This window comes from Petaurus breviceps, unplaced genomic scaffold, assembly GCF_028583685.1.
Source record: "Petaurus breviceps papuanus isolate PSGF00001 unplaced genomic scaffold, PetGlider_PUasm1.0 84799, whole genome shotgun sequence".
Taxonomy (NCBI): domain Eukaryota; kingdom Metazoa; phylum Chordata; class Mammalia; order Diprotodontia; family Petauridae; genus Petaurus; species Petaurus breviceps.
Genome location: NW_027186670.1, coordinates 1,641 through 12,605, shown reverse-complemented (window position 1 = coordinate 12,605; position 10,965 = coordinate 1,641). Strand labels below are relative to the sequence as shown.

At 50.8% G+C, this 10,965-nt stretch overlaps 1 protein-coding gene across 2 annotated transcripts; it reads left to right on the top strand.

Moving 5' to 3' along the window:
* Positions 1-233: 233 nt before the first annotated feature.
* LOC138176308 (ectodysplasin-A) lies at positions 234-8,951 on the top strand. 2 transcript variants are annotated; one of them, XM_069107106.1, is made up of 2 exons: positions 234-353; positions 2,801-8,951. In XM_069107106.1, the coding sequence occupies exons 1-2, from the start codon at positions 270-272 to the stop codon at positions 3,050-3,052; spliced, it is 336 nt and encodes a 111-aa protein (XP_068963207.1). In that variant the 5' UTR covers positions 234-269; the 3' UTR covers positions 3,053-8,951. The 2 variants fall into 2 exon arrangements, with proteins under 2 accessions (XP_068963207.1, XP_068963206.1); XM_069107105.1 differs by having other exon boundaries at positions 234-359.
* The last annotated feature ends 2,014 nt before the right edge of the window (positions 8,952-10,965 follow it).

The following is a 10,965-nucleotide window of genomic DNA, read 5'->3' as shown; positions in this document are numbered from 1 at the left end:
TGTTTTTTAGGCAAAGAGAATGAAGGCCAGAGAGGGGCCATGGCCTGGGCCTGCCCAATGTCACTCAGCTGCACGTGTGGCAGGGTGGGAGCCAAGTCAAATGCTAATTGTCAGTGCCAGTCTGCAAGCCAGGCTCACTCCTTGGGGGGCCTGGGGGGCTGTGTTGGGTTCTGGGGTCATGCTGCTTTTCTGACATGTACTGAGTGACTGCCATTCTCTCATACTGAGATCTTTCAGGTGGAGTGCTCAATGACTGGTCGCGCATCACCATGAACCCCAAGGTGTTTAAACTGCACCCCCGCAGTGGGGAGCTGGAGGTACTGGTGGACGGCACCTACTTCATCTATAGTCAGGTAGAAGTGAGTACGGTCTTAGGCCTAACTCCTTTCCTAGATGTAGAATGCAGATCCCACCCCAACCACAAAGGGGCACTGTGGAGCCAGCCAAGGCGGGCCATGGAGTAACCCTTGGGCTTTGAGGGAAATTTAACTGGGGGGGGGGGGGGGGACAGGGGCGGAAGTAACAAGAAGAGGGACTTCGTGATTTCTGGAGATGGCCCAAAAGCAGCTGCTGCAATGATGGCCGCACAGGCCCTTCTGCCATGTTGCAGGCCCTGGAGCCCCATGGTGGGGCCCTCATCCCTCCTCCACAGCCTGAGTGCTCCATCTTCTGGAACTGGGGTGGGTGGGTGTGTGCATGTGTGCGTGCGTGCATTGCGTGGATAATGGCCTAATTCCATGGCCTGGCACCAGGAGGCTACTGTTTCACCAAGAGCTGCAGGAGCTCCAGGTCCTTGAAGACCTGATGTGCAGGGAGGTGGTAGGTGAATGGCGTCACCATTGTGTATTGTTCTCTAGAAAGCCTGTTTATGGGGACTCCCCCCTCCCTGGCTGCCCTGCCTCAATATGCCAATGTGATAGACTGACAAATATGTGACTGCCACGTGCCAGTGAGCATGGTGGCCTGGAAAATGAGGGCCCTGTCCCTAGCAAGGTGTCCAGCGTGCTCACCTCCTATTAGCTCAGCCTGGGCCTATCCAAAGGCTACCCAGGGGGCTGGACTAGAGCAGGCAGGTGCACTGGGGCCCCAGGGAGGCATCCGGGACCCCTTTGGGCCACTTTTTATCTACCCCTTTCCTCAATGGGTTGGTCTATCTCCCTTCCTCTCTCCACCTTACTGTCCCCCTTCCCCTCTCCCCCTCTCATTTAAGCCCCTCTTTCTCTCTGTGCCTATCCCTCAGGCCCACTGGGCCCTGACAGGCATCTATATTAGGAAAGGGGACAGAACCTAAAGCTTGAACCTTCTCTAAGGCGTCAGGCCAAGAGACAGCCAGACTAGCTGAGTGATGAGGAGCCTGGCCACAGAAGGGACGTAGCCAGGCCAGCCCCCCTGCTCTCAGTTCAGAACCTGGTCCCCTGCTATGGGAATCACAGAAACACAGGCTTGAGAGGGTCTGCAGAGGGCACTCAGTGCAAACCAGGATCATAAGCACTGACCAGCCAGCCCTCCCCACCCCCAGCCTTTGGCTTCTGGGCCTGCTCTGAGGGCTCATCTCCCTGCCACACAATAGCCCCAGACCACCTGCAGTGCAGCCCTTCCAGGGCATGGGCTCATGGAAAAGGGCAGGTGCACATTATCTCAGCTGGCTGGCACCAAGGGCCTGAGGCTGAGTGAAGGAGGAAGTAAATAGACTCTGTTGTTGAACTCCACAGCCTCTGTCATACTGGACCACCAGAAAGCAGTGACAGACACAAAAAAGAAAAAGGAAGGGAGGGAGGGAGGGAGGGGGAGAGAGAGAGAGAGTGAGAGAGACAGAGAGAGAGAAGGGATAGAGAAAGGAAGGAAGGGAGACAGAGGCAGAAAGAAAGAGGAAGGGAAAGAGAAAGAGGGGAAGGGAGAGAGAGAAAGGAAGCAAGAAAGAAAGAGAGAGGAAGGAATAAAAGAGAGGGAAAGGGAGGGGGGATGGAGGGAGGAAGGTAGAAGATAGAAATCTTGATCTTGACTTTGTAGGATGAAAAACCCAGCCTTTGTATTTTCTCTGCCTGGTTGCTGCTCAGGCTCTCCTCCTCCTAAAATCGGCATAAATAGCTGCCGTTATGTGTCTGCACTGCCAGGACTAGAGAGAGAATGCCAGACGCAAGTCCCAAGGGACCTCTGGAGGTCCTCGTGGGGCTTCCCACATCCCCAGTTGGCCTTGTGTGAACTTCCTGCCCCACTACATGTGGCCAGTCCAGGGCTGCCCTTAATGAAAGGAAGTTTGCAGGCTTATTCAATTTTTAGTAATCATCAGGGCTGGACAAAGGAACCTGGGAGATCATCCAGGTCAATCCTGTCACTTTGTAGATAGGGAAACTGAGGCCCAGAGAAGGGAAGTGACTTTACAAGCAAGTCAGTGACAGAACCAGGACTTGAACCCTGGTCTCCTGCCCTCCAGTCCAGAACTTTTTACCCTGCATTATGCAGAACTCAAAGAGCTGGGAAAGGGAGGACCAGAAACATTCTGCTGCCCTGCCTGTGTTGGCAGCCAGCCCTCATCCTGGCCTGCAAGAGCCTTGGTACAGCCCGGCCTGCTCCTCAGAAGCCTTGAGGTGACCTGGTCCTCACAAGCCTTAGGGAAGCCTGGCCCTCAGCCTGGCCTGCAGAAGCCTTGAGGTGACCTGGCCTTCAGCCTGGTCCTCAGAAGCCTTGGGGTGGCTGGGCCTAGCCAGGCCTTCAGCCTGGCAGGGGCTGGTCCTCCCTCCAGGGACATGCCTGCACAGCCCTGCCCCATCTCACCCCTCCTTGTCCCCTCTGCCCCCAGGTGTACTACATCAACTTCACGGACTTTGCCAGCTATGAAGTGGTGGTGGATGAGAAGCCCTTCTTACAGTGCACCCGGAGCATTGAGACGGGCAAGACCAACTACAATACCTGCTACACGGCGGGCGTGTGCCTCCTCAGAGCCCACCAGAAGCTTGCCGTCAAGATGGTGCATGCTGATATCTCCATAAACATGAGCAGACATAGCACGTTCTTTGGGGCCATCCGGCTAGGCGAGGCCCCTGCCTCCTAGACTCTCCCTGGCCAGGAGTCCAGGACGCCTGGGGCCACCCCATCATCGCACTGCTTTGGCTGGAGCCAAAGCAAGAGAGCCAGCTGCTCGTGTTCGACTTATCCCCTAACTAGTGGCTTTCGGGCAAGCCGGCTTGCTGGAACCTGGGGCGCCAATGGATGGACATAGGGATTAAGATGAGGGCTCACCCACAGGCCTGTGGCCTGCAGAACTCTGTGGTGGCTAGAACTGGCAGAGACAGGACCCGGGGAAGCAGCAACCAGAGAGGCCTTCAGGGCCCTTGGGCACCAGCATGAGAAAACAGAGCAGAGAGTTCTCACTGGTCCTCGGCATCTCTGGGCCTCACCTGGGCTAGGTGACCTCTGAAAACATTTCCAGTTCTGACTTCACTTTCCTCTCTGCAAGATGAGGGCTTTGGACTACATGGCTTTCCTCCTGAACCTCTGCTTCTGGGCTCCCCGTAAGTGGGACTTTCCCCATGATGCAGTATGAAGGAAGAGAAGCAGGGGGGGAGGGGACAGTAGGCATGCTGCCCCCCACAAGCCCACAATGGGGCTCTCAGTATAGGCTGATGGCTGCGCTGGCTGATCGACTCTGACAACCTGCTTGGGCTGAGAGGAGGCCCTCACTTGGTTTCTAGCCTCTATCTTTAAGTTTGCCCGCCGCACACAGAGTATGCTGTAGGCTGGACTCAGCAGATGGGACCATGACCTTCTCCCCTGTTTCTAGGGCCATCCTCAACTCTCAGTAAACTCCAGAAATTGGGCCATACCCCCACACACACCCACCCCCACACACACACCCCACCCCCCACACACACACATTCACACACACCCCACCCCCACACACACATCCCCGACACACACATTCCCCACACACACACAAAGCCATGTACTCACACCCCCACACCGCCCGTACACACCCCCCACACACACCCACATACACCTACACCCCATACACACATACCACACACACCCCCATATACTCCCCACCGCCCACACACACACCACACACACACACACACATATACCCCCCACACACATCCCACATACACACACACCCCACATGAACATACACCCACACAGCATACACACATACTACACACACACATACACACCCCTACATACCCCCCACAGCCCACACACACACCACACACTCCTGCACACACCCACATGCACCCAACATCACACACACACACTCACACACCCAGCATCTGTCTCTATGATCCCAGGCTGGTTATGGCTTCCATTCTCCCAACCAGAGCCTACTTCTATTGAATCAGGCTCCTACCCTGAGACCAAGAGCTTTTCCCATTCGATATGAGTAGGCACAAAAGGCTTCAATTGTGCTTATAGGACTGTGCTTACAGGCAGGGGATTGAAGCAGATGACTTCTGGCCACCCCTTCCTGGGGGAGGATTCCAAAGGCTAAACCTTAGCCAAGGGAACGAGCCCAGCTGACTTCTGCCGGAAGCATCTGTTATTTCTTCCCCAGATCAGAGCTCCAGGTGGCCACAGAACCAACAGACACTCTCACTGAGCCAGCTGACTGCCGCAGAAAGGGTGAGATGTGGGTGAAGATTCCCCCTCCCTCAGGAGGCTCAAGCCCCTAAGGGAGTTCATACTCTGTGCCAGAGGTTGGCTTACTCTCCAGCTCCCAGAAGGTCCCTGAACTGAGCACTGACTGGGCATCAAGAGGACGTCTCAGTGGGAGCCAGTGGAAGGGCCGCTGGCCCTGGAGGGAGAAGACTTGGATTCAGATCATGCTTGTACTGCTTCCCACAAACAGGACCTTGGTCAACTTGCTTTGCCTCCTCAGCTGGTTTCAGGACTAAGGCAGTCTTCCTGGCAAATGGACTGAGCTGGTCACTTGCTGATTCCAAGAAGGCCACTCTTGCTCAGCAACAATCATTCCCTAAGTTCCATACCTTGGTCCAAGGCGAAACCTTGTTGATGAATTGGGGCAGACCAAGGCCACCAGTCAAGGCAGATGCTTTCACTTTCTTGAGTGTCCTCTCCCACCATGGCAGAGCCTGCACAGAGGCTGCTGGGCAGTGAGAGTCGCATAGCTTGTATCCCCATGACCAAGCGGCAAGAGGGGGCCTGAGCACCGTGCAGCCACCAACCCGATGTGGTCCTCCTGCTCATGAGCTTTTAGATGGACGGACACAGAAGAGCTTGCTGTTCCCCAGCTCAGGCAGCCAAGTGGGACTCCCAAATGGACAGTCCACAACAGAAAGGCACCAGAGCCCTACTATGTCCAACTCTTGGCCAAACTGGCCAGCCCAGTAGCTCCTGAGGCCACTTGTCCACTTGGGGCTGCTGACTTGTCACACTAACTGGGCAAGAGCTTGATGCCTAAGGAGATACATAGAACAGGACATGACACTGGAAAGTACCGTGCGGAGCTCCAGATTCTCTGGCCTAAAAGACCTTCCTTAAGAAAGGCAAGTTCTTGGGACGGCTAGGTGGTACAGTGAAGAGAACACTGGCCCTGGAGTTAGGAGAACCTGAGTTGAAGTCTAGCCTCAGACACTTAACACATACTAGCTGTACTAGCTGTGTGACCTTGGGCAAGTCACTTAACCCTTCCAAAAAGCAAAAAACAAACCAAAAAAGAAAGACCAAGTCTTGAAGCTAGCTGAGCAGGAGTTAGACACGAGGCCAGAGGGACGGGCTCCCATCCCTGCCTCTCGCAGTCCACAATCCCTTCCCAAAGAGAACCTTCGAGCCCTGCCCTGTCCACATACTAGGCCTTCACTCTTTCCAGTATGGATGGGGCCTGCGGCTATGGAATTGCTTGGAAGTTACTTTGCAGTCAAAAGAATTTGGAGATGTTTGGGGGTGCTCTTCATTCATTTTGCTTTCCCAGAAGAAAGTTTGGAATCCCTACTCTGCCCCTCCCAGGGTACTGAGAGCCCTTCTCTTTCATGCCATGGCCACTAATGCAAGAAATAGGAGCAACAGAGGCTTCCACTGGCAGAGCCCAAGGACCCTGACTCGGCCCCCTTCGCACCCCCAGCTCCTGCTCTGCTTCCACATTTCTGAAGTGCCTACTAGGTGCCGGGCCATAGGATCCAACAACAAGCAGGAAGCTGTCCCTGCCCTCAAGGGGCCTCTTTTCTCCAGCTAAAGCCTTAGCGAGGGCTACACATACATGGTGTGGAACTGGGGAGATTGGTGCAGGTAATTTGGAATCCTTGTTCAGCCAGAAGAAAGTTAAAATGGCCTCACTGGGACTTTTCAATCTCCTGAGGATTCTGGCTTTATAACTTCACAGCAACCAGAACCCAGATGGGTCTTGGTTCTGTGGGCCATGTTATAAATAGTCACCATATAGGTTTTATTTAACCCATTTTTAATAAATCTGCTATTCAACCAAAGCGAGATGTAACTAACCTCCACGCAGGTCCCACCAGTCTCGGCTTTATGCAAGTGAAAAGAGGCCAGCCGAGCATCCAGCCTGCCCTGTTTGGCCTGAGCTTCCTGCTTCCAGTAGGAAAGAGCCCCACGGGAGAGACTAGCACCTGGAGGCCCCTGTGGGGACAAAGGGGCCAAGGTCCAGTAGACTGAATGCTTTCCGTAGTGCTGGTCTGCTACCCTGCCATGCTGGGGGGGCCCGTGGTCCAAGGTCCTGTCCCAACACCCACCTGGTAACACACAGGCCAAAGGCAACACCCCCTCCCTTTTGGAGTCTTCTTGTTCCCCAAGTTTGGTATTGAGCTCAGGGCAGAGGTGCTGCTGGGAGCTGGGGGCTGAGGGCCGGGGGCTGGGGGCTGGGGGCCAGGGGCCGGGTGCTCCAGTGCAAGGCTATAGGAAGGAGCTTGGGATGGTAGAGTGCTGGTGCTGCTGCCCAAATGTGCCACCTGTCCTAGGTCTCTGAACTCTGCTCTTCAAGCCCCGTTGGGTCCCTCCAGGAAGGGCTGGAGCACCTGGCACCTCTGACTTGGAGAGCATATCTCAGTGACTCAATGCACTTGGGCCAAGCAGGCCCAGGAGATGCCTCATATGGGAGAGTGGGCCTGCTGCGACTTGGTGGGACTACTCTGTGTATATCACATATACATACTGTATATATAAGCCAGGTTGTGAGTTTGTGTAAATGAATGGTTTGTTGTTGGCCAATAAAAGCATTTCCCCCCATGAAAGGTCGAACTTGTTTGCAAAGTGCTGGCTCTCATCCTACCAACAGGTGAGCCCCTGCTCTGTGAAAGATCCAAGGTCTTCTTGTCATCCCGCCCCCATGCTGTGAAGGAGGAGAGAACTGAGGTGCCCCTGAGGCAACATCCTCCCCTTTCCCTTCCCTTTTCTCAGAGCTGTGTACCTCGGGTCACCTTCAAGGCAAGGCCAGGGCCCAAGCCTGAGCAACATGCAAATGGGCCTTTTCCCAAGCAGTGGACACTGAGTCTACCCATCAGCTGAGCTCAGGGATCTCAGTATGTGTGGTTGGGGTCTGAGACCCTGAGAGCCCCTTCTCAGGCCCCCATGCACCAAGCTTTCTGAGAGTTCCATGGTCTAGATAGTTCCATAGAGAGTCTAGATGACAAAGAGATTCCCAGGATGCTGAAAGGCCCACTCCAGATCTTGAGCCACTCACGCCTCCTCCTTGGCATACCAGGAGCATGGACCAGAGCCCTGGCTCTCTATTTAGGAAATGGGCTTCCATGGGAAAGCCAATGACTCTTTAAACACCTCCCGGAGCTCAGGAAAATGTATCCTCAGCAATGGAAGCAGAGCTGAGCAGAGGCCCAACAAGTCACTTTCCTTGGTCTCAAGGGCACCCCTGCTCCCTCATTGTTTGATGCCATAGATTGGGTATAGTAGATGCGGGCACCCTCATAGTGACAGATGTTCTAATCCAAACTAACAGATGCAGGGTGAAATGGAAATTCAAGGCTTGGTTTCTTTATTCATTTTTAACTTAAATACGTAAAGCCAAAAAAGAGGACATTTCCATGCACACAACACAACATGAAGAGCCTGCTCGATAAAACTGAATTTCCATTTCACCCTGTTTCCTTTTTTCTTTTTGGAAAAAACTAAGTATTACACAACATTTTCAAATCTCCTGCTTTCCATGTTTCCTTCTGAATTTTCTTTTATTCTCTGCTGTGCACTTTTTCTGTTGTTTTTTTTTTCCCTCCCACATCAGGCTGCCATTAGACACAAGTGTGTGTGTATGTGTGTGTATGTGTATTTATTGGTTCTTTGTCTGAAGGTAGATAGCATCTTCCTTCATGGGTCCATTGTAGTCCCTCAAAAGTGTTCTTTAAACAATATTGCTTTAAGAGAGTATGGAACAGTTTATCTGTTAAATTCGTGGTTAAGAGAAGAATTTAGGACCAAAGAAGATATGGAGAGCATTACAAAATGTAAAATAGATCATTTTAATTATATAAAATTAAAAAATTTTTGCACAAACAAAACCAATTCCCCTAAAATTATTGGGAAAATATTTTCACCAAGTATCTATGATAAAGGCCTTATTTCTCAAATATAGAGAGAACTGAGTCAAATGTATAAGAATACAAGTCATTCCCCAACTGATAAATGGTGAAAGGATATGAACGGGCAGTTTTCAGACAAAGAAATTTAAGCCATCTATAGTCATATGAAAAAGTTCTCTAAAACACTATTGATCAAAGAAATGCAAATTAAAACAACTCTGAGGTACCACCATCTCATCAGAGTGGTTAATATGACGAAACAAAAAGGAAAATGTTGGGTGTTGGAGGGGATATGGGAAAACTGGAACACTAATGCATTGCTGGTGGAGTTGTGAACTGATGCAGTCATTCTGGAGAGCAATCTGGAACTATGCCCCAAAGAGCTATAAAACTGCATACCCTTTGATCCAGCAATACCAATTCTAGTTCTGTATCACAAAGAGATAGTAAAAATGGGAAAAGGACCCACATGTACAAAAATATTTATATCAGTTCTTTTTGTGATGGCAAAGAACTGGAAATCAAAGGGATGTCCATCAATTGGGGAATGGCTGAACAAGCCGTGTGGTATATGATTGTGATGGTATACTACTATGCTGTAAGAAATGATGAACAGGATGGTTTCAGAAAAACCTGGAAAGACTTAAACATGAGCTGATTCACAGTGAGGTGAATAGAACCAGGAGAACGTTGTTTGATGAACAACTGAATGACTCATGATGGAGCATACTGTCTGTCAGCCTTCAGAGAAAGAACTGATATAGACTGAATACAGACTGAGTCATACTATTTTTCACTTTCTTTCATTTTTTCTTCTATTCAACTCTTCTTGTACAAAATGACTAATATAAAATATTTTACATTAAAAATACAATGGCTGCATTATTTAAAAAAACTATTGCTGTTACTGTATACAGCATTCTCTTGGTTCTGCTCATTTCACTCTTAGTTATTTCGTGCCTCAAATCTTTCAGAGTTGAGGTGAAATGGTGGACTTGGATAGGGACAATTGATAGGGCTGCTTGGCTGTCCTTGGTTCCCAGCCCACATTCATGTGAAATTCTGGGAGCCTCAAATCCGATAGGCTCATTTCCATACTAGGAAAGCCGACATAATCTAGAATAAAGGGAAAGGATCCCAGAAGAAATAGCAGTTAAGTCTAATTCTAAGGGGAATAGCAGTTGGGTTCCTGGAAGGGGACAGTCAGCTTGGCCTATCTTCTAGACTGCCCCCTCCCGACTTCCTGTGCAGCAAGACCATGCTCCTAGGCTACCTAGGTTCAAAATTCAGCTGTTACATTTACCTCCCCATTTCCACTCCCTGGTCCTATCCATTATATCTGCACAGTCTCTCTCCCAGCTGTCCCCTCATGTCCACCACCACTGTACCTGTAAAGTCCAAGCTTTCATTGCTTCTTGCCTGGAATACTGTAATAGCCTCCCAATAGGTCTCCCAGCCTCCAGACCCTCCTCTCGAATCTGCCCTCCATGCTTCTGCCAAATACCATGCCACTGCCCTGCTCAAAAAGCATCTTTTGAGCTTCCCATGTTCCCAAGATAAAATAGCCTGGCATTCAAGGCCCTGAGCACTCTGGCAGTAATATAACATCTTTCATGAATACAATGCTATAACCAAACTGGCCTGCTAGCTAGGCTCCAGTCTTGCTCTGCCCTCTCCCACCTACATGCCTTTGTATATGCCTCACTCCATCTCTGCAACACATCTCCACATTTTCACTTATTAAAAATCCTTTCCCTTCCTTTAAGACCCAGCTCAGGCACCACCTTCTCTGATCTCTGACCTCCACCCCTCCACCAAGGTGGAGGAGATCACAACCTACCTCTCCCATCTCCTCCTTTTTTTAAGCTAATGTCTAGTACAGTTCATTTTGTGTGCTCTCACCCTTGAGGTCAGAGACTCATAGAATGGCAGAGTTGGAAGGGTCGGTAGCCAGACAGAGAAAAAAAAGTCCCCAAGAAGAGGTCAGTCTTTGCTTGACCTTCTGTGAAGGGAGACCCACCACCTCCCAAGGCACAACCATCCTGCTTTGGGCTAGCTCGTATCAAGTCCATGTCTGTCTCTCTGCTCCTAGCTCTGTCCTTTGGGACCAAACAGAGCAAGTCTTTTCTCTCTTCCACTTGATGGTATTTTTAATAGAGCCTGAAGGTGCTTTGCAAATAGTAAGCACTTTTAATGGGCGTTTGAAGACAGGAGTCATCACATTTTTTTCATCTTGGTATGTCCTCAGCATTCAGCATAGGTGCCTAATAAATGTCAGCAGAGTTTAATGGAATGGAAAATGCAGTGTTTTGGAGGGGGAAATCACATGAGGGAAAGCCATGGGTGTGACTCTTATTTCCTTTCAGGGGGTCTTGCAAATGTTCTAGACTCGCCACTCTTCCTCTCCCTCTTCAGTCCCTTGCCTTCTGGCTTCAGACACTCAATAAACCTTTATTAAGTACCTACT

Bases quoted from the DNA above. Each gene is read 5' to 3' on its own strand.
- LOC138176308 (XM_069107105.1), top strand. From the start codon at position 270: ATGAACCCCAAGGTGTTTAAACTGCACCCCCGCAGTGGGGAGCTGGAG. The intron at 360-2,800 runs GTGAGTACGGTC...CTCTGCCCCCAG, and splicing joins TCATCTATAGTCAGGTAGAA to GTGTACTACATCAACTTCAC.